The sequence below is a fragment of the Suillus subalutaceus genome, assembly GCF_016647625.1.
Source record: "Suillus subalutaceus strain FC151 chromosome Unknown DFJ58scaffold_178, whole genome shotgun sequence".
Taxonomy (NCBI): Eukaryota; Fungi; Basidiomycota; class Agaricomycetes; order Boletales; family Suillaceae; genus Suillus; species Suillus subalutaceus.
Genome location: NW_024540427.1, coordinates 1 through 26,331, shown reverse-complemented (window position 1 = coordinate 26,331; position 26,331 = coordinate 1). Strand labels below are relative to the sequence as shown.

The 26,331-nt window shown below is 47.7% G+C and overlaps 8 protein-coding genes across 8 annotated transcripts; 5 read left to right on the top strand and 3 right to left on the bottom strand.

Annotated features, from left to right (window-relative positions):
- Nucleotides 1–2,849: 2,849 nt before the first annotated feature.
- DFJ58DRAFT_863145 (uncharacterized protein) lies at nucleotides 2,850–3,788 on the top strand (the record flags this gene model as incomplete). Its single annotated transcript, XM_041394093.1, has 2 exons — nucleotides 2,850–3,171; nucleotides 3,214–3,788. 2 exons carry the CDS (start codon nucleotides 2,850–2,852, stop codon nucleotides 3,546–3,548), a joined length of 657 nt encoding a protein of 218 aa, XP_041237487.1. The 3' UTR covers nucleotides 3,549–3,788.
- A 415-nt stretch (nucleotides 3,789–4,203) lies between these two features.
- On the top strand, nucleotides 4,204–5,420 carry DFJ58DRAFT_816394 (uncharacterized protein). The gene is made up of 3 exons (XM_041391750.1): nucleotides 4,204–4,655; nucleotides 4,716–5,339; nucleotides 5,384–5,420. Exons 1-2 carry the CDS (start codon nucleotides 4,538–4,540, stop codon nucleotides 4,970–4,972), a joined length of 375 nt encoding a protein of 124 aa, XP_041237486.1. The 5' UTR covers nucleotides 4,204–4,537; the 3' UTR covers nucleotides 4,973–5,339; nucleotides 5,384–5,420.
- A 2,459-nt stretch (nucleotides 5,421–7,879) lies between these two features.
- Nucleotides 7,880–8,893, bottom strand: DFJ58DRAFT_628642 (uncharacterized protein; the record flags this gene model as incomplete). The annotated part of the gene is made up of 1 exon (XM_041381160.1): nucleotides 7,880–8,893. A coding segment is annotated over one exon (1,014 nt), but the record flags the coding sequence as incomplete, so codon positions are not given.
- Nucleotides 8,894–9,979: 1,086 nt separating this feature from the next.
- On the top strand, nucleotides 9,980–12,721 carry DFJ58DRAFT_749547 (cytochrome P450). The gene is made up of 14 exons (XM_041387665.1): nucleotides 9,980–10,563; nucleotides 10,613–10,656; nucleotides 10,712–10,793; nucleotides 10,847–10,917; nucleotides 10,972–10,986; nucleotides 11,036–11,150; nucleotides 11,201–11,345; nucleotides 11,397–11,455; nucleotides 11,514–11,547; nucleotides 11,583–11,611; nucleotides 11,663–11,839; nucleotides 11,889–12,182; nucleotides 12,231–12,602; nucleotides 12,659–12,721. The coding sequence occupies exons 1-13, from the start codon at nucleotides 10,156–10,158 to the stop codon at nucleotides 12,381–12,383; spliced, it is 1,626 nt and encodes a 541-aa protein (XP_041237484.1). The 5' UTR covers nucleotides 9,980–10,155; the 3' UTR covers nucleotides 12,384–12,602; nucleotides 12,659–12,721.
- Nucleotides 12,722–13,056: 335 nt separating this feature from the next.
- On the bottom strand, nucleotides 13,057–15,101 carry DFJ58DRAFT_816381 (CNH domain-containing protein). Its single transcript, XM_041391749.1, has 7 exons — nucleotides 14,947–15,101; nucleotides 14,777–14,853; nucleotides 14,541–14,643; nucleotides 14,140–14,399; nucleotides 13,916–14,064; nucleotides 13,710–13,858; nucleotides 13,057–13,539 (listed from the first exon to the last, which is right to left on the bottom strand). Exons 1-7 carry the CDS (start codon nucleotides 15,035–15,037, stop codon nucleotides 13,217–13,219), a joined length of 1,152 nt encoding a protein of 383 aa, XP_041237483.1. The 5' UTR covers nucleotides 15,038–15,101; the 3' UTR covers nucleotides 13,057–13,216.
- Nucleotides 15,102–15,195: 94 nt separating this feature from the next.
- DFJ58DRAFT_749545 (uncharacterized protein) lies at nucleotides 15,196–17,227 on the top strand (the record flags this gene model as incomplete). Its single annotated transcript, XM_041387664.1, has 6 exons — nucleotides 15,196–15,375; nucleotides 15,431–15,545; nucleotides 15,623–16,321; nucleotides 16,373–16,728; nucleotides 16,801–17,125; nucleotides 17,192–17,227. Exons 2-6 carry the CDS (start codon nucleotides 15,450–15,452, stop codon nucleotides 17,225–17,227), a joined length of 1,512 nt encoding a protein of 503 aa, XP_041237482.1. The 5' UTR covers nucleotides 15,196–15,375; nucleotides 15,431–15,449.
- A 2,843-nt stretch (nucleotides 17,228–20,070) lies between these two features.
- Nucleotides 20,071–21,387, top strand: DFJ58DRAFT_669068 (terpenoid synthase; the record flags this gene model as incomplete). Its single annotated transcript, XM_041382757.1, has 5 exons — nucleotides 20,071–20,302; nucleotides 20,357–20,395; nucleotides 20,443–20,617; nucleotides 20,673–20,955; nucleotides 21,013–21,387. The coding sequence occupies 5 exons, from the start codon at nucleotides 20,071–20,073 to the stop codon at nucleotides 21,385–21,387; spliced, it is 1,104 nt and encodes a 367-aa protein (XP_041237481.1).
- Nucleotides 21,388–23,222: 1,835 nt separating this feature from the next.
- Nucleotides 23,223–26,331, bottom strand: DFJ58DRAFT_816372 (uncharacterized protein; the record flags this gene model as incomplete). Its single annotated transcript, XM_041391748.1, has 2 exons — nucleotides 23,223–25,878; nucleotides 25,932–26,331. Coding segments are annotated over 2 exons (2,911 nt in total), but the record flags the coding sequence as incomplete, so codon positions are not given.

Below are 26,331 nucleotides of genomic sequence, written 5' to 3'. Positions count from 1 at the left end.
TCGTGCTTCTGATATGGCACTCCGTTTACCCAGACCAGGTCCAACTGTAAAACCATTCATGGTGAGTCTGCTCTGGTAACAGTTTAAACCCCTCTACCTCTTGTCCGAATGTCAGTGCTTGGAGAATACCATACTGACATCGATAATCCTCTCCGTAAGTACTACCTTGCTCACCCCAATCGTATGTCAACGCAGTAGAGGATACAAATGTGAAATCACAGTCAGAAATAGATCGAAGCAGGTGAACATCTACTCTCCACAAACCAAAAAGATAGCTGTAATCATGATACCAATTTGATTACCGACCACCAACTGGGATTATTTGAGACTAGAGTCATTGAAGGATTCGGATTTGATATCAGTGAGTAGCGAATTGGACGCAAGTATGACGAATGATACCATTCGTGCTAGATATAACCGTTATCATGATCTTACCGAGATAGCCTGAAACATGATTAATGCACCCCTTACCTCATGCCAAGTCCTTGCATCACGCACCGCTGCGTGCCCTTCGTCGATAATTGTGTAGGCTACACGTCACAAGCATGCAAAGGAATAGGGTTGGTCACGAACTGTTTTAATTGACAAAATCAATGTGAGATGCACTGTATCACACAGACCGATACGGATACTCGTCAGCGTTGCATCAATTTGCACAGCCAGGTGACGCACCCTCATTGATTTTGAAAATCCGGATGTGGCTGCATGCTTGGCAGTCTAAGTGTGAATAATATTTGATGCTGTGACTCATAGTGCAGTAATAGAGGTAAAGGCGAACAGCGGCATATCCGATGGGAGTTGCTGCGTATGAGTTAGTTGGCAGGTGTTGGCATGCTACCACAATGTTGGGTGGTCCCTTATAAATGTGTGCAAAGATGGCTGTCATTGGCTTCAACGCTTCTGTGTCCATGGACTCTGGAGTGGAAGTGAAGGTATTGTAGGTAAACAGCAACAGCGATCTCCCAAGTGCGGCCATGCATGTACTCCAGGAAGAGCGTTTATCGTCGGACAATCTGAGTAATTCAGCATGTATCGGCAAGCGTTGCCTCCCACCAGTTGTGACAAATGTATCAAAAAGCCTCCATGCTGCAATGAGTAACCTGTACCCGTACCTACTGCGTTTTAAATTTTGGCTCTTGGGTGCAAACTTGAAGTGCTCTCGTACTTAGAGCGCTTAGACTCTGCGTTAAGCGCTGAGTTTGAATATAACGTTATATAAAGACATGCGGACTTCAAAACTATTCTGTTCTTCAACCAGCTCGAAGGCCACGAATACTCATCACGTACAGGTTGCTCCATGCATCCACATCTATGAGCGGGCTAAGGTCTGAGCATTTCAATCCCCCTCGATTGGCTCTAGCGGAGTCTGGCTGTAATCAGCTGCGCGACGTACCAGAAAAGCAGCTTCATTTTCATATCCCAAGATCCTGTTCCAGCAGAGGAGGGCGAGAATGAAAGCTTTGAAAGCGTTGCGGGGATTGGGCAAACTTGTGTCTATCGTGTAGCAGTCCTATCGCGCGTGCGCCCGTCAATGGCGCTCAGGGACATGGAGAAATCAATCGCGATACTCAGGTCCCCGGGCTTTTGTCGCGGTACATTATTCCCATCTAATTCACTAGATGTTCTTTTGTCACCCTCAGGATTACTCCTGTGTCCTGGTGCACATACAGACTGCAGTCGAGGTATCCTCCCATGGTGCCTACCCTACCGATGAGCGTATCCGCTCGCTTCCAGCGTATCCGCTGCGCTTCGTGAATAAACACTCACGGCTGGAGACTACACAACATGCTGTTGCTCTCTTTGCGTATGAGGGATATACACTAGGCACTGGTTTGTCCTTGAGTTCACTTCGTGGCTCGCGTATCCTTCGTGGATTGCGAAACTCGATTCAGACTACTCTTGGGCTGGTTCTTATCAATTTTTTGTTTCTTGAACTCCTTTGCGGAGTGTCACCTTCCCAGTGTCCAGGGTTTATGCTTGCGAACTGGTTGAAAGGAACGTAATCGAAAGGATGGGAGTGATGTACGTGGTATGCAGTGTTCCTTTCTAGTTTGATCTCCCGTTTTTATGTAGCAAACACAGGTTATTTTTTTTGTATTTGTAGCCTCCACGTCATCATATTTGTTTTTATTGAAACTTCGTTATCATCAACAAGCTTCTTGCCATTGTATCTCACGCCGAATCATTCAGTGAGATCAACCTGAGATAATACCAGGTGGGTGCCAGTGGATATAATGCCTGGAAGATACGGAAGGCATCCCGTACACACTTAATTATTTACTTACTCCTTGACATCCAGTCTTCAGCACACAAGCATGTACCCGCCATTCCATACTTTTACCGCTACGCAAAGCATTTGACCCCTAGCTCGATGGAACTCCTATACCAAAGGTATTCCGGCCCATCAAGGTCGGAGGGGGGCGACATTCCACAACTGTATCTTCGTCAGTCGTCATATTGATCGTTAACGCGACGATGGGCTCCCCTGATGGCTCATCCCAATTTCACGCAGCTATCTCCACTGTTCAATATTCTGCAGACAACGGTCATCTCACGTCCTGGCATATGGCGCACCGTAAGTTTATGATATCGAGCACTAGAGAAATGCTCGTGGTATTCAGTGACGGGATCTTCACGCGGGGACTAGTCTTTCTATGATTGAAGCCACAGCGGTCGTCCCAAAGGGTCGCATCACTTCCTGATGACGCAGAGCCCCTCCGCAAGATAGTTGAGTTTGTCAATTCATAAAACCAAAAGATCGGTATTCAAGTTGCCCACACCGGCCGGAAAGCACCCACCGTTGTGCCGTGGTTAAATACGAGTCTTGCAGCAACTAAGAACACAGGCAGATGGCTAGACAGTGTATGGGGCCCTCTTTCGATGACGCCTTCGCGGTGCCTAAGGAGCTATCGAAGACACAGATCAAGGCGGTCGTCGTCGCATTTGTGGAAGTTACGAAGAGAGCGTTGAAAGCTGGCATTGACGTCATTGAAATTCACAACATACACGGCTATCTGCTGTTCTCTTTCTTGAGTCCCATCAGCAACACGCGCACAGACGAATACGGTGGAAGCTTTGAGAACCGCATTCGTTTAATTCTCGAGGTCATGAATGCCATCTATGATTCCATGCCTCAAGATATGCCACTCTTTTTTGAGGCATTATTTTCGAGTCCATGAGATGTCCTTGCTTAAACTGATTGATACTTCGTAGGGTTTCTGCAACTGAATAGCTCAAACAAGCGCTTCCAACAAACCATCATGGCGTGTCGAAGATACCGAACTTACTGGTATTCTGAGCAAGATGGAGTTGACTTTCTCGATGTCTCCAGCGGTGCTAGTCACCCAAAAGCCATCATCAAAGCCAGCCCAGCTTACCAGGCACCGTTCACACAGCAGTCAAACAAGCTGTTGGGGACAACCTTGTTGTTGGGGCTGTCGGCTCAATCACCGATGGCAAGGCCGCCCAACAGATCCTTGACAAAGGTCAAGCCGATGTCGTTCTGGTTGGACGACTATTCCAAAAGAACCCGGGGACTGTTGGGGTGAAAGTATATATTCCCCACGAGATAAGCTAACTAATGATCGATCGATCTCCGATGCTATGGGCAGATTTGCGTTAGACTTTGGTGTCGCTATCAAACCAGGGAATTAGATCAGGCTACGGATGTGTAGATAGGCTTCAGAAGAAATTTGACTGATTGACTCGGAGTTCTGATAAATATAGATGGCGGACAAGAATGTCGCATATATCCGCTCGCATACGAAGACCTTTAGTCATAGATATATACTGCAGCGAAATCTATGTTTCATCACTCGAAGTACAAAAGCAAGGTTGCATTGAACGTTCGATACGTTTTAAAGCTCTCCACCGTGACTGCGGCATTCTGGGTTTTTCTAACCAGGTAACTATCAAACGAATACTCATATGGATGCTTTCAGGATATTCTCTGGCACTGCCACGCTAGCCGCCGCAGGCCTCTTCATGCCGCAGCATTGAAGATCATCTTAATTTCCACATGCCAAGCTGCCCCAAAGCTGCCCAGTGCACCTGAAGTGCTGGCATCCTGTGGTGCTTACATGGTTCTAACAGAGTTCCTAGTGATTTACAAATACGGGAAGTTGGGCTATTGGAGTTGTCAAATCGGCAATTAATAATTAGAAATCACACGGGCTCACTGAACGACGATGACCAATATTGTGCAATAAGCCTATGCATGACTGAGACCATTCGAGATAATTTGAGCGTATTTTCTCGCCACTTTGTACGACATTCCACGACATTCCAGATGGTCCCAAATAGCTGACGCTGCGGTCCAAGTGGATGAGTCATCACTGCCACTTCACGGCACGACAACAGTAATGTCACACAATAACCAACTGCCGAGCCTCGGGCCCATGCATGGGCAGGTCCGCAGGATGCTCCTGTGTGTATATATAAGACCTTGTTCAAGTCAGGACTTGATCAACATCATCTTCCGCGTCCTCATCTAGTACCAAGTCTGCTCTAGCAACCCGCCTCCCTCGTCGCGTTAGTGATGTCGTCATCTTCCGGACTCTACATACCCGTTCACCGACGGGCATCTTCACCGAGTTCAAGTTCATCAGGGGTTTCTTCACCAGCGAACTCATCATTACCGTTGCCTCATGATAGTTGTGAGTATAAAATCCTCACCCCTTCAGTTGCAAATACTTAATGTTTACCACGTCATGCAGTGCCAATCTACACGCCCTCAGACTTGCTACTATTAGCATCATCGCCTCTGTCAAAGTTGTCGCATGAGGAATTGAGTGCCTTGCGAGCCGCGGCACCAGAAATTGTACAGAGCCGCAGGCAGCGCAAATCACACGAATGGCACATGATCCATAACCCCTCCTGGTCCGGGAACCCTCGCAGACGCTCTCATTTCTCGTCGCGGTCACATTCAAACACTTCTGAATCAGAGGGGGAGGAACAGGGATGGAGGAAGTAACACATTGTAACAAGGCATATACCCATCCGAATCGACCAACTTCGTCGCTCGTTATCAGTCGATTAAAGGATACCCCAAGATCAGTGACAATCACGTACACCCCTCATCAATTCTTGTGTAGATCAGGACAAAGGACTACATTTCCTTCTTCACCTTGGTATCAATCAGCTTACATGTACACATTCGTCTATTGTCCTCACTTTGACAAGTTCCCTGTAGGTTACCGGTTACCCAATGCTAACTACACAATTATTGTTTAATTAGAATTTAGAAGAGACTATCATAGTAGGCCCGCGTATCAATGGACACTCCTTCGGCCGTTAACTCTTCAAATGTGAGCGAGGATGACTTGAAAGCTAAAGGTGGGAGGGGCAAGGTTTGCATCATTTCCCTGACGGTCAGACTCACTCTGTCCTTAGCTTGTGTGCATTCTCCTGGCCTCCGGCCCTTTTTTGTTTGGCGATGAATTCCAAGAGTTTTAGTCAGCCTGTCGAGAATCTAGGTCGGCACATACGGGATATATCTTATGTTTCTAAGATGACCCCCATAAGGCGTGAAGGTAAATTCCTTTTCATCATGGAACAGACTCACATAAAAATGAGGTTTCGGCGCAATGACTAGGCCTCCTAAGTTAAGATGGACCTCCGAGGATCTATACACTGCAAAAATGTTGTCAGCAGGTTTTGAACCAACTCCAAGAGAAACAGATTTTGACTCCGGTAACCCACTTGGCTATGACCAGTTGGATGAACCTCTGATGAAATCATCCATGGATGAAGGATGAGGTGTGTTCCGATGGAATAAAAACCTTATCGTCGGCAGGTTTCGAATCCGCGCGGGCCAAGAGAAACAGATTTTGATTCCGTTGTGGCAACCACTTTGGTCAGGACGAAGTTGAGATGAGCGTGCGAGGAACTGTCCATGAGTGAATGTCAATGCGTGTTCCAATAGAAAAAAACCCTGTCGTTGGCAGGTTTCGAATCTGCGCAGTTCAAGAGAAACAGATTTAAATTCTGCTGGGGCAACCACTTCAGCCAGGACGAAGATGAGATGATCCTCGACGAAATCATCCATGAGTCGATGTCAAGATGTGTTCCGAGAGAAAAAGAAATTAACCGTCTCGTCGGCAGGTTTCGAACCTGCGCAGTCCAAGAGAAAACAGATTTCGATTCTGTTGTGGCGACCACTTTGGCCAGGACGAAGTTGAGATGAACCTCCGACGAAACCATCCATGAATCAATGTCAAGGTGTGTTCTGAGAGAAAAAAATGTTATCGGCAGGTTTCAAACTTGCGCAGCGCGAGAGATACAGATTTTTATTCTGTTGTAGTAACCGCTTGGCTAGGACCAGGTAATATTAGCTCCCGAGGACCTCATCCATAAGTCAATGTCAAGGTGTGTTCCAGCCGAAAAAACTCTGGCCGTTGACAGGTTTCGAATCTGCACAGTTCAAGAGAAACAGATTTAAATTCTGCTGGGGTAACCACTTCAGCCAGGACGAAGTTGAGATGAATCTCCGACAAAACCATCCATGAGTCATGTCAAGGTATGTTCCGAGAGAAAAAATCAATCACCTTCACATCGGCGGGTTTCGAACCTGCGCAGTCCAAGGGAAGCAGATTTCGATTCTGTTGTGGCGACCACTTTGGCCAGGACGAAGTTGAGATGAATCTCCGACGGAACCATCCATTAAACAATGTCAAGGTGTGTTTCGAGAGAAAAAGTAATCAACCGTCTCATCGGCAGGTTCCGAACCTGCGAGGTTCAAGAGAAACAGATTTTGATTACGTTGTGGCAACCACATTGGTCAGGACGAAGTTGAGACGAGCGTTCGAGGAACTGTCCATAGCTGTCCATGCGCGAATGTCAAGGTGTGTTCTGAGAGAAAAAAGTGTTATGGGCAGGTTTCAAACTTGCGCAGCGCAAGAGAAACATATTTTTATTCAGTTGCGGTAACCGCTCGGCTAGGGCCAGTTAAGATTAGCCTCCGAGGATACCATCTGTAGGTCAATGTCAAGGTGTGTTCCAACAGAAAAAAACCCTTGTCGTCGGCAGGTTTCGAATCTGCGCAGTTCAAGAGAAACAGATTTTAATTCTGTTGTGGCAACTACTTCAGCTACGACGAAGTTGACATGAACCTCCGACAAAACCATCCATGAGTCATGTCAAGGTATGTTCCGAGAGAAAAATCAATCACCTTCTCATCGGCGGGTTTCCAACCTGCGCGGTTCGAGAGAAACAGATTTCGATTCTGTTGTGCTAATCACTTTGGCCAAAGCTGAGGTGAACTTCTGAAGGACTGTCCATGAATGAATGAAGACATTTGTCGGCAGCTTTCGAACCTGCACCACTCAAGAGAGCAGATTTCTAATCTGTCCTGGTGCCAGTTGGCCATGGCTACATAAGACACACCTTGAAGGATCCATCCATGAGTGAATATTCAACGTTCAAAGCGTGGTAAAAAGAAAAACACTATCGAGCGGGTTTCGAACCTGCAACTGATTTCTGTCCTGTTACGCTTACCACTTGGCTAAGACTGGTTGATATAGATGGCCGTAGTACGAGTTGAAGAACATCTTGCATTGACAGTAGAATCAAATAGGATTAGCAACCATTGCCAACCAACGCACAATAAAATAAAAGGGCTAGTTTGCGTTTAATTCGATAGACACAAAACATGCCAGGAATACTAAGCGAGTCGGAGGCTGGCGCCGGCGCCGTTACGATCAGGGTATCGGGCTATAACATGGATCGACAAAACTAGGGAACTGTAAATAAGGTGAAAACATTCCCATCCTCGTTGACTTCGGTGCAAACGACCATCCTTAACTTTCTATCCAGACACTGTTCGCAGGCGACGCTCTCTTTTCAGCCCTCGATCTTTAGTGAAAAAATTTACTGCACGGCGATATCCCTCCTTGAACGTCTCGTCAACGTTGTAAATCGGGTTTGCAACCAAGGTACCATAATCGTCTTCTTCGTCTCCGTTATCCCCCTCTCCATCTTCGCCAGCAAAGTGGATTATCGGTGCGGGAGCTTTTGGGGTGAACGCTTCCAGGAGTCCTTTTGGCGGTGAAGGGTCTTCATCTACGAATCGGGAGGGAGTTATTGACGGCGAAAGCGGCGCTGCCTGGCGGAGGGCTTGGTCGCGCTGTACGAGACCAATAAGTAGCTCCCAGCGAGCGTACCAGTTCAGCTCCCAGGCGCGAATAGCCTCCCATGTACACGGCGGAGATCTTTTTGGAGTTTCAGGTGGTAGACATTCTTGATGAGACCCGTTGTCGAGCGTTTGTTTCTCGAAGGGTGGTTCATCGTCAGCAACAAGGGTCACATCCTCATCATCGCATGTCGTTGAACCAGTCGACGACTGCAAGCTTCCTGAGGATGCAGAACCTTGTATCTGGTCGGAAATATGGACTGCCCTTTGATGCATGTCGAACACATAGAGCGTCTTATGAATGGTCCACAGCGGAAACTTGAAGAAGCACCGGTCGACATCGGCAGAGTATGGATCACGAAGCGCCGAGATATCGCCCACGCGAGGGTAGATCGGCGCGTTCAAGTCCTGGGCAAAGTCTCTCGATGCGTACCCCTCAAAGTCACGCTCCAAGCCAGATAGAGGCACGCGGATTTGTGATGGTAGCCCAGAGACTTCCTGAGTTTCTGCGGGTGTAATGCCAGCATACGCGCTTCCAGGGCCTTGTGCGCATATACCGTGGTCCATTCGTCGTTTAACTTCTTTGGCCTGCCATTCCAACCATTCATCATGGCGCGCTGTCCAGAAAGATTTTTGATGTAACAAAGCACTCCGTGAAAATCCGCGGTGAGGATAGTTCAGGCGCTGCGTGTGGATACGTGACACAGGAGTTGGGATTTGCACCTTTGTTTCTTGTGGAAGTGTAGCATGGCGAACAGGTTCTGGTGCCAAAGGCTCCATGGTGACTGTCTGAAGTGAAGGTGGGAATGGGACGCATGGGGGCTCGTCTTCGAAGTCTGTCTGGGAATTGATGCTGGGGTCATTCATTTGGAGGATCGGTATACCGATGAGAGGATCGTCCTCATCCTCTTCCGTGAACTTCGCGAGTGCTGGGCCGCTACGGAAGAAGCCGCGTGCCCATTTGACCCTTGAAATCGGTAGTTCTGCGTCTGCATCTGATTCAGAGTAACCAAGAGCGCCGCCTTCTTCATGAAAGAAATCAAGTCTACTAGGAGAGCGTGGTGGAGAGATCAAAATATCTGGCTCTTCCGAAGATAGAGACATATCTGTGTATGGTTCGTGTCTCGCGTCCGCTAGAAAGTCCGGGGTATCGTGCACGCCAGTGGAATGAGGCATTACCAGCAATTAGGATATGATAATAGCAATAGACTTGCAAGGATGGCGGAGAATAGCAGGTGTGACGATAACTTTCGGTTGTGTGATATTAGCAGTTAGGCTGGCGAAGAAAGGTGCAATGTCATTCCAGGAACGCGTCGCGTAGTGTCACCGTGCAAATATGCATAAACAGAGGATGTGGGAGGATCACGTGAATTGATATCAATAACGATACAGTCACATGATGACATCTCCCCATAGTACTATAATACTACTCATCGAAAAATACCGTGCCTATTGTTTCATGCATTTGGCGTTTGCCCAGGCAGCCCAGCTGGTACCGGTAGAGCAGTGCTAGGGATTTATCGTATCTCGGATCGACCTTGAATGGATTCCAACACTATAACACGTCCCACAACTCTTGCGATAATCTCAAAAAGTTATAAATCTGTATGTCACTCATCGTTTAATCACTGTATCCTTCTCAAGTATACAGCAATTTGATCATACGCGAACAATATTTGCACGTTCTTCCTAGAATAGTGTCTGTCGTCAACGGTTATAATTTGCCCGTCATCATCACCATTAGTGTCGGGCCCTGGCGAACTCTTCGTCAAAAAATTGGTCATGGCAAGTTGGGCCAAGGACGGTCGACCGTTTAGCCCCTTGCCATCGTGTTACTTTGCGGGCAGACCCGGCAGAGGAAGCTCCGATCATATTATATCAATTTCAATCTTGCTCGCTGTACTACCATATAGAATCAAAGTGACCTATACGTGTGTATTGGAAGGTTTGCCTGATGGCTGCCAGCAGCCACACAAACCCGGGCTATATGTCTCCCAATAGCTGCCGCTTTGAATCAAACAGCAACGATGAAGATACCCCACATCCCTGTGCCTTCTCCGTTAAGTCTCTGGACAACCGTACGCTCGGTTGGCCCATTCATTGGCCCATTCAATGTTGCTTGTTCAATTGCTGCATTATGGGCTTTTGTTAAAGTCTCAAAGGCGCTTCGCTGGCGATTGAAGACCACTCAACTGCGGGGTCCTCCTCGTACCAGCTTCATATATGGCGTTTTGCACAACCTCCTCGCATCTCAAGATACTGGTGGAATGTATGAACATTGGGCGACGGAATATGGGGTAGCGTATATGATTCCGAGCGTCCTCGGGCAGGCTATAGTCGTGCTGTGCGACCCAAGAGCTATAGCACATTTCTATGCCCGAGAGACATGGACATATGTGCAGACGCCCATTTCGTTGGCACTTCTGGAGGCATTAGTATGTTAACGTCATCATCTTACTTTGTCTGTCTGACATATCTTGTCAGATCGACAGAGGGTTATTATCGTCTCATGGTGAAGACCACAGGAGGTACTGTCGAGCTCTTGTCCTCGCGTCAGCGACTTATCTACTACCTGTAAATTAGGCAGCGGAAGGCTCTCACCCCAGGTTTCAGTAATGTAGCGATTCGGAAACTCACATCAGTGTTTTATGACTCAGCATACAAAGTAAGGATTTGCGATGTGGGGAATACAGCATCTCTTATATTGATACTTTGCAGGCCAAAGGTGCATGGGATATTGTTATAGAATCGAGCAAAGATGGCGACGTTGTCATCGAAGTTCAGAACTGGTGCGTAGCTTTCCTGGTTTCCCAAGGGGTATTCCTAATCGAAATGACTCGAAGGATGAATCATATATCGTACGCGAAGATAATTTGTAATTGATGCCTCTAACTGACACATCATCAGTCTAGATACGATTAGCATCGCTGGTTTCTCCCATGATTTCGGCTCGCTCGATGGAAAGCGATCCAGCGTGACCGAAGTGTTTGATACTTTCGGAACCAACCAACAGGCCTCAGCAGTGAACAATTTTTTATCCTGCACGCGTTAGCCTTTCCTATCATAACCAAGATCCCCACCAAGAGGACGAATCTGTTCAAGCAACTTAACGTAACCATGGGGGAAATATCTAACGAGTCATTGATTCGCAGCCGCCGGGAGAAGGATGTGAGTATGAGCGAGAGAGACGAGGAAAAGTCCATCGTCGGATTGTTGAGTACGCTCTCCGAGAGATTCACCGTGGCCTCTTGATTAACGTGGCGATCAGTTAAATCCGAAGGCCAGGATGCCGGGCTTCATATGTCGAAGGAGGAAGTAGTGGCTCAGGTCTGTGGAGTCAATTTATCACAGCCATTATTTATGAGCTCACATCCTGCAAATGAAGGTCTTGCTTGTGGCAGGTTATGAGACGACATCCAGTGAGTCGGTTTCTTGTCCGCTGATATCATACTAGCTGGCTTTTCGTTGACTCTCAGTCTTACGGTCAGCCTACCCTGCGATAACGTTTGTGCACGCTATTAATGTGATGATCAGTGGGCACTGATCGGGCTATCGCGACACCCCGATATCCAAACCAGCCTGAGAGAGGAACTGCTTGTGTTTGGCGCGGATCCGACATATGACCAATTAAAGGCCAATCTCCCATACTTGGATGCGGTTGTCCACGAAATTCTACGACTTCATGCCCCGGTGGGCGAGATCATTCGTCTTGTGAGTGTGTATGTTTACTTGTGAATAGACGCTCATAATAGGTCTACAGGCAGCGGCAGATGATGTTATTCCCTTGAGCGAACTTGTGCGTACGGCGTCTGGGGAAATGACGGACAGTATATCTATAGCGAAAGGGACATTAATCACGATACCAGTCGCGGCGATCAATCGTTCTTCGGCCATCTGGGGACATGACGCAAAAGAATTCAAGCCTGATCGTTGGCTGACTGAAGACGGGATCGATGGGAAGGCCAAGGAAGTCCAAGACCATAGGCATCTGCTGACGTTCGTCGACGGCTCGAGGATGTGTCTTGGAAAGGAGTTTGCAATTACGGAATTCAAGGTGAGTGAATCCAATCAGCTAGTTTGGACGTTACTCACCACGATACAGGCGGTTTTATCGGTTCTGGTGAAGAACTTCGTGTTTGAGATGCGGGATGGATCTGATACGCCAGTCGAAGTTGCGAGCGGACTTTTACCCCGCCCACGGGTTGTTGGAGAGGATGGTATTGGGGTACCTTTGAGAGTTCGTCGGTATGAATGATTGGTTGTGCTGCGCTAGCAAGTTTACTGTGTTTTCCATGACTTATTCCCCACTCGAATTATTGTTTTCAGATCAGAAGAGGTGTGTGCGCTTGTAATATGGACACCAGGTATAGCTCTGTATACGCGATGGATTTAAAGACTAGTGACAGGGTGGTGGTCAAGTGATTTCATCGTCCATTCGTCGAGTCATCAGGCGTTCAGGACTACTACTACTTCAGTAAGTATAATCACACTGTTATTTGTCTGCACATGACCGCGGTTGCCCATGTACAGAGGATAACTCCCCCAACGCATACGCTTATGCACACGATTATATGACTGCTGTGTTGAATGTTCATCTACGACTCTACTCTGAATGCTCCATTTACAGTTGTTTTCTGTACATCTCCGATGATTCGGGGATGATTCGTAGAGAAACCTGCTATGTCTCGTATGCAGTGTGGGCGCGTAGCACAGATGGGTTTTGCGCGATGCACCAGTGAGTAGACGGACGATTACTTCACTTTTGAGAGCAATGATTTATTGAGTGGCATCAGCTTTTGTCCGCATCCACCACTGTTAAAAACGACGGCTCCGACGAAAAAGGACTATGTGGTTCCCGGAGCACGCGCCGACATTTGGTTCTGCAGCCACTACTCTCGGAAAGAAATTGTCAATCGAGATACTGACCATGACAATCAATTCAGTCATATATTGCTCTATCTGCGTTTTGCAGGACGTGCACTTTACTTGAGTGTCTTATTCTGCCTAAGGTGATCTCATATGCGATAGGGCAACCAAACGTCCGAAGGGTGAGAAACAGAATGACAGCCCGTATACCAATCAGGTCGGTCATATAGACACACTCGGGACATCCGCATTTTTCTCTTTCTCCACTTCCTCCATTTTCTCGTTCTGGCCTTCATGGACCTTCTTGTCGTCCATCTTCAGCCCCACAGTCTCACTGCGTACCAACACAACCTTTACCTTCTTCATCTTGGCCCCACGCTCGGAGGAGGGCGCTGCATAACCAGCAAGGCACGAGACCAAGCCCGGCCTCCCCCCTTCGCCAAAATTGGGCGCAGGGATGACTTGGATAATCGTTTGAGTCTCAACACTGTGCACTTCGATTGTGCCATTTGGGAGAAGTGTTGTTAAGTAGGGAAAGTCGAGGCCTAAGCAGATTAATCCGTGGTAATTAGTCTTGGAACTTCGGAGACAAATCACAAACTGATAAATGAAATGAAAGTAACTTATGTGCCGCCGAGAAGGTCGAAGGGTGGTATAAAATCAGCGAATCCGAGCCAGAAACACGAAAGAAGTCCACATAAGAAATATCACTCACACACGGATACCGGATGCGCTGGCCACTCAAGTGTTCCACGCACGGGATCACCCTCACCCGTAATGAACAGGCCAAGTGTGCTCCCACCCGTCCAGCTCAGTAAAAGGAACTCAGATGGAGATATGACGATGATATGTGGTTTGATTGTACTTTTGCCGGTGGTGCGAGTCAGTAAGGAGACGACGGTAATGTCCTAATCCACTTACCCCGCTGTACCCTCGACTTGTGTCACCGGAAGCAACTCAAACATCTGTGCGGTTGCAAGATCGATTACACTGTAGATGTCTGCGGTCGCAACGCACAGGTGACGCCCTGAACGCTGAGCACGGAGGGCTCCAGGTCGGAAAGGGATTTCCTAAGGACGAATCAACGGACATCAGCTGAGTAAAAACAGATGGATGTGTGTGAAGGAACACTGAAAGTAACCAACCCTGGAAAATGTCAACTTCTCCTCGCTCAAGCTATACATAGCAATAGTACTGCGCTTTATAACGCAGAGGTCAATGGCATCGTTTTTCCCTCGCTCAGCAGGAAAATTTGTTGATGCGGAAGTGGTTCTAGTGGTAAGTGAGGTCGCGGCGGGGCGTTGAAGGTGATTATGGTCGACTGCAAGAACCTCGACATTGCGGACGGGTTTAGTGTTCTGGATAAGATCAAGCGAAGGGAGTGTATATATATGGACTTGGCGATCTGCGGAAGCATATTAGTTCATGCTTAGCGATTGAATATGCAGATGTCAGGAGAAAGTATGGTGTAGTGCAAACGGCAGTCTCAAATTTTCATAAGCTGCACACCCTAAACCAAGCACTCACAAATATGAGGCTAACGCACCACATAATACCAGCGCCCTCGCGATGCATGGCACGAGGATGAGCTCGTCGATCTGCTTGCCCGAAGGGTGGCTCTGTTGCGAAAGCAGAGCGTAAGCGTCTAGCTGGGCTAGGTTAGCGTGGTGTCGCAGACTGAAGTTGGGAAAAAAAGAGATAAACCGAAAGTGAGCTGAGAGTGAAAATAGTAAAATTTGTAGGGTAATGAATGAGAAGGATGTCGCAGACGTTGGTACCGACCTTGGTGGGATCCGCATCTGGACGGAGAGCGTAGCGCAGGAGCTCTCCATTCGAGCAGCCAACGTATATTTCGGACCCTGCACTTGGTGTTAGCACTGGTTCTTGAATAATTGAGAGAGACTAAGGAGGCAACACAAGAAAATGGTCGTCTATATTGGTCGACCACGCACCTAAGGCCTGCGCACAAGTAATAGTCCCTGCAGTGATGCTAGGGATGAGCGGTTGGAGAAGATACGGCGGCACTTCAAGCGGATTGACCATGTCACTGAAGTACTGATTCACTCGGCTAGTCAAATGCTAACTACTAGCACGACGGACAACTCGGATGAACAAAGTTGACGTTGATTGGCTGACTACGCTACCTTTTATAATCACACACCTTTGATCAGTCACATGGTGACTAGCAACTTGCATTTGTCAACACCTGCTTTGTGAGTCAGTCACCATTGAGCTCCATTGAGTCGTTGCAGTTCTTGTCCGCGATATCTTTGTTCTTTCTTTAGTCATACAGCTATTTAGGCAGAGCGTTCTCGACGTGACGGACATGTTTTTCAGGCTACTAATCGTAACCGAGTTCGCTATTGACGACCTAAACTCTGGTTAGTTCTTCGTCTCAACTGCCGATAATGCTGACACTGAGTCTCGACTTACCAGACGGTGGACCAAGCTGAAAATGGAGTGCAAAACAGAATTACTGTCTCTTCCTGAAGAACTCCTGACTTACATTCTGAGCTTCCTTCCTTGGCAAGACATTCTTCGGTGTACATCCGTGAGTTACTATTAAATTTCTAATCGCTGTTCATCCAGTGTCTTAAATGGACTCTGATACTGACGATTTTCTGGCAGCTTTGCAAGGCCCTTCGCCAAATATACATGTCATCCTCCGAGCTTCAGTACGTCACTGAACTCGGTAGCCAACAACTGCTTCCTGTTTCCAACGATCACATCCCTGTTTCAGAGCGCCTACAACTCCTAAGGAAAAACACCCGCGCATGGTCCAAATTTGATCTCCGTTCTCTCGAGATAATCTCTATACCAGAAACATTCCAGATTTTCACAGCAACGTACATCACCAACGGGCATGCTTGTTTCTGGAACCCATTCATAGATTCTGTCAGAATCTTTCCAATACTACCAAAACCCTCACAACAAACTATCGAGCGTAATTTCTCTCCGGGTTCGCTTTGTTTGTTTCCCAACCACAGTAACATCGATATTTTCATGGACGCAGCCCAAAATCTACTCGCGATCGCCTGTGCCGTTAGGGATGATAACTACCCGTCTGATGAGGACTCGTATATCGAGCTTCTAACCCTGGATGGAGGTAGTGTCCACCCCCAAGCTGCTGAACCGATATTGTTTATGTCTAGCTTGTGGCTGCCCAGAAGCCGTGAGAACTTTGAAACACCGTGTTCGAAACTCGAAGGTTTCGGGAGGCATATCGCCTTCCTTCGCTTCGAACCATTGTTTGCTGGTACAGATTCTTTATTCGCGTTCAAATGGTGGTTGGATATTTGGGACTGGCAACACTCAACTTCGTCCAATGTGAGCATTGGTCAAAATTAGTTGAAAGACTTGACAGTTGACTCGATTTAGAGCATCCTCAGTGGCCCGATTGTACTCGATCTGGATTACGACAGGTCACCCGACTTTTGTTTTCTAGGAAACGACAGATTTCTAATTATTAGCGACGATCTAAAGCTCTATTCGATTGAGGACATGTCCCAATCACCGCAGTTGCTAGCGTGCTTCTTGTTGCCTGCATCAGTGTGGGACCTACAGTGCTTCACTCCGACGAACGATATTGCATGTAACTCGCACCCGAAAATGCAAGCCCAATGGATCTCGGACCCTAAGCATCGATTACTCTCCCTTGTCTCACATTCTTCACATCTGGTCTTCGTTATCTCCACGAGGGTTTTCTTCGATGACTTTATTGATTCGGAGGGGATGTTAGCAACAATACCGTGGACATGTTGGGGACCTTCAAATGCTCGTATTTTTCTGCACTATTTTCCATGCAGACTTGGCGTTAGTGGGAATCGAGCATTGTATGCATTCCCTGCAGCTGGCGCGACAAAAGACGGCCACTCGGTTTCTTCAGGGTACAGGTTACATCTGATGGACTTCAGCCCATCAGCTGTTAGGCGCCACCAGCCCGGCCTAGGAAGGCTGGTTAATGAGCCATCTACAATAGAAAATTGTCAGTCGGGTGAATATTTAACGACATTCCTGCCCTATGTCGAAGTTGCGTCAGACAGAACGTTCAGTCATGGAGAGTTCGTCGAGATATGGCTCGATAAAGACAAAATTTATTTGTTCAGAGGGAATATAGACCAACTTGGAGTTGTGAGTTCCTCCCATTTTCCAAGGAAGTGCGACATACTCATTGTTTATCCCTCATTGTTTATCTAGACTAGAACGAATCAGCTTGAAGTCATTGAGATGTAAGAGTAAACTCCGTATGATGTAGCTAGATCGTCGACCTTCAACTTGTCTAGAGTCTAGACTTGTGAGACCAATATTACCACAGCTGTAGGGATTTGCAGCGTGTATGCATACTTTAATAAATATGACACTGGCCTCATTTGCTGATTGTCGAGTCGTACCTGCTATAACGAGAGGGTTTTTGCCAGGAATGGTAACAGGGCACCACACACCACTTTGTGTCTTCGTTTAGGGCCACGTAGCATAGCCAGAGTCTCCCTCTAGGCCGACCTTATGCGAAGGAAGACGGTCGTTTCTATTTCGACAGGACCTTTCAGGACTATAGACAATGTTCAGTGGTTACGGTTCTATTTGCCGTTCACTTGCCAGTGTGACCCCACATACAGGCACTGTTGTCAGTTCTGTTGGTTAGAATCCGTCACAGAGCAATGGAACTCGTGAGGACCCTCACAAGCACGTTTAAGTGAGCTTTGACTAGCTCAGCTCCGCACGAATCGATTCCGGCGTGACTCACGTCCCAGTGGTTCAATATTCGTTACGACGGTGGTTCTCTCGGAATCCCACCCGCGTAGTACCAGAATGGGTTATCAGGATGGGCAGTGCCCAAATGGTGCAAGTTGCTCTGTAGGAGTTCTGATATCTGTAAAGAGGCAAGAATCATTTGACCTACCACGCAAAATTCCTCGGTCGCCGAGACCTTTAGCTTGGTAAGTGTTGCTAGCTTTACTCATCCCACGTATCACTTGATCTTCCCTTCATTTCCGTTGCCCATTACATATCGAAATAGCGAGCTAACAGAACTGAACACTGGATTATCCGCATGGAAAATTCCACAGTGAACACTTTTTTGACAGGCAAGAGGGACGTCTACTATGGCGAAGACAGATTCGGCGAGCCGCGAATCGAGATTAAATTAACTGTGCAATGAGTGCGGAATGGGGGCGCAGACGGCGAACTTGTTTTCAAGTTGTAGGCATCTACGACGGGAGTGCCAAGAGCTGGGGGTTGGAAGAATGATACGGACGTATGTAGGGTCTCGACTGACGGCTCCACGTGTGGTGCTTCGAAGAGCAAGATACATGGAGGTCCGTCCGCTGCGGAAATTTATGGCACTACGTCTGCCAGCACTGAACGTGCACTGTTATCACTTTTTCCTGACAGATGCATCTAGCAGTATGAGCCAACTGACACACCTCACGAGTCAGATGCATATCCATTTCGCCGCGTAGCTGGGACTACTCCCTAACTACTCCCACCGTCCACGCCGGAAGGTCTCTCTTCAAAATTAGAATGCATCCGCAACGTCTTAAATCTGCATCCCAGGCCTTGATATCTCTGGACCCCCTCATGCAACACAGCGGTCGCACTATGACCATACTCTCATTCAATGATACTGATAGGCGAGTCTTCGACAGCAACCCTCACTAACCTTCAATATAATCACGGTGTTATAAAATCACCGGTGAATCTTGAATTTGTAGTGCCCTGTTAACATTCTGAAGTAGATTAGCTCCCAACTTAAGAAACACAAGTCCTTGCACGCTGATCAATTAATGAGTGGCGAAGACTTATATGGATGCCTTTTTTGAAACTCAAGAACTGGGAAGACTTACTACTAGGCTACTACTAGTACAGTTTCAGTAGCTATATAGTAGACCGCTCAGAGTGCATCCCAAATTCTCTGTAATTCAGAATGTGGATCCTTGAGCTTTTCCCAACCAAGGAATCGTCACGGTTCCATCAGGAAAATGTCCGAGTCGGACTGCTTACATTGCTTTATTCTACTTATTAAACCACATAGTAAGAGTCCGCTCGTTTGATGGTCATATATTAGTCACTGAATGACATATGGGCAGACATAGTCACCCATTGCTGTTTTACGGCTGTTGGAACGTGACGGCGGTTTCCAGGCATGACGATCGTCTCAGAGCGTCAAATAAGCGGGACAAATATTGTAACAAGCGGGACCCTTTCCAAATTTGTCGAGCTCTACAAGTAGACAGAAGGAGAACAAAATGGAATCTGGTCTATCGATGGTCTAATATAAAAAGTGCAGCCAAGCCCGAGCCCCGCGGGGCCTTGGGGTAGGGGCATGTAGGGCCATCAATCCGACTTGAGCATGCGACGAACATTTGAAGTGCCATCTTCTTGATCTCTAGAAGTACTAGTAATGCTCAGTCGTATCTTACATAAGTCAACCTCCTTACGGTAGAAATAGTAAATTATCGAACCACGGCACCTTCCTAAAACCGTAAATGGGTCGGAGCCTGATCCACGCCAAGTGGGTAACGCTAGTTCTTGCATTCGCGCTGCGACGACATCGTCGCGGAGCCTATCTCGAGTACCTGCGGCCAGGCCGATGACAAGCTTCAGTACTAGTATGACGGCACTCACCGTTAGATGCTCCACAAGGCTTAGAGGAGTGCAAGATAAACTCACAATAAGCTTTGATGCCAGGGATAAAGTACATGCTAACTTGTCATTGACTTATTGCATTACAACTAATCATAGTTCACGAGCATGCGACTGCGCCACAGCAGCTCATCAGACGCAACGGAAACAAATGCGTAACAAAAATAAACAGGGATGCAGAGCATCTATGGCAGTTCAAACACAGAAGATCGCGCGCAGATTACACTGTAACGTAGGATGAATTCTGATAACAGGGTACCAGAAATCGCTCAACAGCGGCAGCACTAACGCAGATATAAAATCTAGTCAGTGCATGTATGGATACGAACCGAAGTTCCTTCAGCATGGCAACTTTCATCTTCAACACTCTCTCTGCCTGGATCGCGCATCTGGTGTTGGCTATAGGAGCGCAGTTGGCCATGGACCAGCACAATATGGTTGCCTCTGATCGTCCCACTTCTGGGGGGTCGGTGACTGTCAATGCTGGCGATGGATATGATCAACCTCTGAAGAAAATCTTCGTACCTGACTTACTCGCGAGATGGCCATTTTCCCGTCGTCTCAATCAGCACCATTCCAAAGTCTCTGCCGAAGCATCTGCTTGGCTTGAAAGCCTTAAAGTCTTCAGCCCCAAGGCACAAAAAGCCTTTGACAGCGGTAAATTTTGTAAGGCATTGCTCATCAGTATGGTCCTATTGGTATGCTCATGTCTTTTGTCAGGTCTTCTTTCATGTTTATGCTACCCAATCGCGTGTGAAGGTGATCCCTAGAAGTATACAAGTCAATGATTTACTGAGTTTATACAGAGCACCTTCGCAGTGGTTGTGATTTCATGAATCTCGCGTTTGTCATAGATGAATTCTCAGATGTCTCGGAAGAGGGCGAGGTCCGTCAACAAAAGAGCATCATCATGGATGCTCTGCGTCACCCTTATAAGCCACGCCCAACAGGGGAATGGGTCGGTGGAGAAGTCACTCGCCAGTGGGTAATTTTCTATTTGATATTCAACATCGGGACCTTGATATCACACCGACAGATTCTGGGAACGTACTATACGTAACGCTAGTGGTCAATCGCAGAAGCGGTTCATAGCGGCATTCGATGAATATCTAGAGGGCGTAGTGCAGCAGGCCATTGACCGAAGTGAACATCGCATTCGTGACATTCAAAGTTATTTCCATGTGCGCCGCAGAACGATCGGAGCACGACCTGCGTTCGCACTCTTGGAACTGGGTCTCGATATCCCAGATGAAGTAATTTCGCACCCAACAATTGAGGATGTGGTGGTGGCATCCATTGACATGATCGCTCTCGCTAATGTCAGTGTCTTTCTGCAAACATATCGCAAATGATACTTATCAAATTTGATATTACAGGACATCGCGTCCTACAATGTAGAGCAAGCGTGTGGACTTGACGGTCACAATATAGTAACAATTGTCATGCACGAGCTTGATACGGATGTCAACGGCGCCATGTTATGGGTGGCGGATCGCCATACAAAAGTCGAGACGAAGTACTTCGAGGCCGTGACAGCCACTCCGAAATGGGGAGAGCCCATCGACTCACAGGTTAGGGAGTACTGCAATGGCATGGGAAACTGGGTGCGCGCGAACCATGATTGGAACTTCGAGAGCGAGAGGTACTTTGGCACCAAAGGTCTGGAAGTTCAAAGGAAAAGGTGGATTTTGCCGATGCCGAAAGACCGCCTGAAAGGCCGTGAAGATATTGGTCCCGTACTAATTGAATGACTAATTTCTTGACAGACTGAGTCCGACTGTTCGGCGCGGGCGTGATGCATCTTAGAGCTACTTCTCAGTAACTCTGTTACGTTGTCGCCCTCGTCGCACGTCTCATATGTTTTTCCTCCGCATCCCGCGTTATCTTTTTGATTACTTGCTCATTATTTTTTCTTGAGTTATCGAGATACGATTCCCTCCCCATATACCAATCGTGATTTGTTTGGCTGGCTTCTGACGTGTTATTACCACTATTCCAATAACCCCATGTTGCCCCTATGTCGAATACAGAAAGAAAGTGCTGGTGCTGTAGAAGTTGTAGATCTGGAGCTCCTGTAACTAAGGTATTATCTGGTATGTCGCGAGAAATTCCGATGACAGTGTCTATGAGAAGCTGGTCGATGACAGGGGCTTTGAATATCTCCCTTCTGCAAACGCACTGGTCAGAAGCTCAAGATGAATCTCCGGGGAACTCGAGGGGGAGGCAATTAGTCAAGTATTTTGGACTCAAGCTCGTCCTTTGTTGATCGACAGGAGCGCGACACAAGATGGCTACTCAGTTTATTTAGAGTACAGGTTACATCTGATGGACTTCAGCCCATCAACTGTTAGGCGCCACCAGCCAGGCTCAGGCCCGGGAAGGCTGGTTTATGAACCATTTACAGTAGAAAACTGCGAGTCGGGGGAATACTTGACGACATTTCTGCCCTATGTCGAAGTCGTGTCGGACAGAACGGAATTCCGAGTCAGTTATGGCGAGTTCGTCGAGATATGGCTCGGTTTATTTGTTCAAAGACGCTGTAGATAGTAGTTCCAATGAAAATCACTGGAAAATGCGCTGATGCTGAATGTTTCAGAGTAACTTCCACTGAAATTGCATGCAGTTAATTTCATTGGAGCGCTGATTTTGAATTTCAGTGGAAAATATACTGAATCAGAATTCAGCACCATACTCCAATCCTACTAGCATTTTAGCTCAGGAGATCAATCTGCTGTGGAGCTCGATAATTGAATGACCTGGCACCGTCACAGCAGAATTTTCACATTTTTGTTATGACATCGTTTTGGTATATATTGGTGTCACCATGTCTATATTGTACAGGGCTTATGGCTTAGTGGTTAGATCGCTGCGCCTATCAACATGAGGTCTTTTGGTTCAATTCCTGCCATTTGTAAATTATGACCTATCATAGGTAAATTGGGTTAAGCAATGTTCCTAAGGTATCGTTCAATGGTTTTGCTTGTCATTCTAACATAAATTCAGAGTATCTTTTCAGAGTATCTTTTCAGAGTAAAATTTCAGAGTAAAAAACAGCAATTTCAGCACCCTGATTTCAGCACCTAATGCTCTGGGTTTCAGACCGTTATCATATGATTTCACCCAATGAATTTCACTGGAACTACTATCCACAGTGAGAGAATATATGTAGACGTTGTGGGTTCCTCCCATTATCCAAGTAAATGCGACATATTCCATGCGTTTCTCCCTCATTATTTATCTAGGATAGAATGGATCAGCTTGAAGTCATTGAGATGTAAGAGCAAACTCTGTATGATAATGATACCTAGATATTCGACTTTCAACAGAGTCTATGCTTGTGAGACCTCCTGCTGAGCAATGTTACCTTATATCAGACGGACAGTAAGACGAAGATGGTGTCTGTTCACCGGCACCCGTGTGAGGCAGGTGACTAGCCATGGAACGGAAGGTATGAGGCCTTGAGGACTCAGGAGAAGACCATTAATATTGTTCTTCCCTGCTAGGCAGCGCTTTCACGCTCATAAGGGCACTCGAGCTCTCCAATTCAGAATTTAAATACGCCAAAGCTACCGCGATCGACGCAGTGACAGTACATGTATCCAGTGTCTGGCAGTGCTCCGCCTTTGCAACCAAAACGTTCCGATCTCCCTCCAAGTATCGAGTTCTTGCTGTATTAAAAAGCCGTACACCATAATTACATCAACCAGAGTGATCGATCCAAGGAACTCAATTCAATTAGATCCATCAACACCTCCCACACTCCCAAAAACCCTCCCAATCTCCGCCCCAACCGCCCCAACGCCAACACCAACACCAACCAAAACACCCACATCAACAACCAAAAGCCCAAAACCAGCACCCAAATACCTAGGCGCAAAGATCTTCCACACCATCAAATGCCTCCTCAACACCGCTCCGCACGCAGCTGCTCCAAACGCCAACACTGCGAAATACAACGATATCGCTAGTGCGGCTCTTAGTGCGTTTGGGCGGGGGCGAGAGGGGGAGAGGGGGAGGGGAGGGAGGTTCCATAGTACGATCAGCGGTACCGCCAGTGCTCCGAGGAAAAAGGACCCGAAGGTGTTGATGATAACGGAAACATGTGAAAAAGGGAAGGAGAGCGTCTTTCCGAGGATAAATGCGCTTTTCCATTGGATAGATGAAAATGTCGATTGGTGGCCTGTACTGTAATACGTGTGCGTCGCTAGGAGCGCTAGGGGTACGATTTCTGAGAATGAGAGGTCGTGGTTCGGATTGGTATTGGCGAGTTGGGGGGATGCGTTGGGGGATGTGAATGAGTTGTTTAGGCTGTGGACGTCCCGTACGCTATCAATGATCTCTAGATACGAGAGAAGAGCGATGGATGAGAGTCCAAGGACGATCTGTCCTGAAAGTTGTGTCATCAACCACACGATACTGAAGAAGATGAGCCAGAGCATGAGGTAAGGAGAGCCGAATGCGTTGGCAAAGCCTAACACAGTAACTTCAATATTTTCCTGTGTAGATGCCTTACTCGCTTGGCTTTTTGAAATCGCAAGGCAAACAGGTGACGTCCACCAGACCGACAACCCCCCAATCAACATAACAGCAGCAGTGGTCCTCGCCAACACTGTCCTTGTCACCCTCAAAACGTCACCCATATCTCCCAGGACCTGTGCAGAGTCTACCCATTCGAGCATCCAGAACATCGTGCCAGCGATCAAAGACGGTGCGAACAACAGCGGAATGAACGTTACAGCGAGACCAGAGTCTGATTTCGAGATTTCGAGTATGCGCCGGACGACGCGGGGAACTGCGATAGCAACAGGGAAGGCGAGGAGGAGTGCTATGAGTGGTGGAGCTGACGATGACTCGGACGTGTAAAAGGTAACGGTGCAGTATGGGTGTTGTTCTTCCCTACAGACGGTGCTCATAGCCATGAGGCGCACACATATAGCGAAGAGAGCGGAAAAGCCTAGTATGCGGTAGCGCAGCCGGGAGGTGGGAGCTGTGAAGCCTGTGATGACGGAGGGCACGATGGACGAGATGAGGAAGAAGAGCACGATGCGGTCCTCCCATACTGTAAATGAGTTTGATGCGAAACATAGGGTGTGCAGAATGAGGAAAATGGGGAGTGATTTGATGGATTCCAAGGTGATTGTGGGGCGGGTGGTCACTATCATGACGAATGATGATGAGATGGCGGCAGCGAAGAGCATGGTCTGATGCATGGCAACGCCGTCCAAATACTCATGCAACACGACGTGCGTCAGGTATCCTATGGCAAATCCTACGGCAGAGGCGCTGAACGACCACCAGACTTTGTCGTCCACCCACTTCTCCCATTCGACGTCCGCAATATCTCGGAGTTTGGAGTACAACGCCCAGCCGACGAGGATGCTCAAACCAATGACAGCCAGTCCAGCGCCCATCAGGAAAACGTTGAACTGAGCCCAGAGAATCCGACAAGCAGATAACGCCAAACGAGTAAAGTTATCAAGCGCAATGAGACGGTGATTCCCCTCCGTCGCATCTATGCCATCCCAGGCGAGAGAGAAATCATGCCAGGCAGGATCAAGTTCTTTACCAGACGAATTAGATCGATAAGTGTCGAGATAGCGCCTGATCTGAGCTGCGTTGAGTTCCATGGCTTTCTGCAAAGATGAACCGTCGGAGTCCCGATTGAAAAGTTCTGGAATGACAGTTCCGAGGTTATTGAATGGGATAGGAAGACCGAGGAGTAAGGAGATAGTTGGCACCAAGTCTATCTGCTGGACATGGCGATGGGGGACCGGAGTGCCTGGGAATGTGATCACCGGTAGAATGACCTCTGGAATTGTGTATTCGGGAAGGGAAAGAGGGACCTTGCTATAGATCCAGAGGGCTGACATTGTCTCTAGGACGTTGTCACCTCCGTGATTACCCATCTTGTCCATTCCATGATCCCCGAGCATTATGAGGAGGGTATCATCGTCCATGGCTGCAACGACATCATGCAAAAGAGTGTTCATCTGCTCGAGTTTTTCTCTGAGGACGGGATGGTCTGGACCGACTCTGTGACCTGCATGGTCGACACCTAAACCGTGACCTATGGCAAAATGCCACGAGTCTTGATGTCGCATCAAGGGTAAAAGATTATCGATGACGCCCTGGTCTACGGTGTGAAGGTCTTCGACGTTGAAGGAGTCAAAGGCAAAGGTCATGTTTGACTGAAAGGCATCTGGGAAAAGGGTGAGCCAAGTGTCATCGCCGGCGAGAGCGATCTTTTCTTTGGATTGTATCAGGGAGACGGAGGGAAAAAGGAGTCAGCACATACCTTTCTGCCCGCAGCGTTTAGCTGATGCATAATGGAGTCCTCATGGATGGCAGAGCCTCCAAAGTTTTCTCCGGCATCTACGAAGGTGGGTAGAGACCCTGTGGTGATGCCTTTGAGTCGCTGAAGAGTTGTGGTCGGTGGGTCAGAATAGGCGTTAAATATAAATGATCGGTCGGGATGAGCGGCGGTCAATTCGCGCGGCAGAGTTAGGATGTTATGATGGAAAGGTGATGCAGGTTCTGGCGGGTGTTCTGTGATGAAATCAAAGCGGAGGGCGTCTATGACAAGCAATACTGCTTTTTTGTGGGTAGCGAGTGAAGTACAGGTATCTGCATTTCTGTCAGGGAGTGCGAGTCGGGTGAGGAGGAATCCCTTTGTAAATAGGTAGATCCCAACTAGG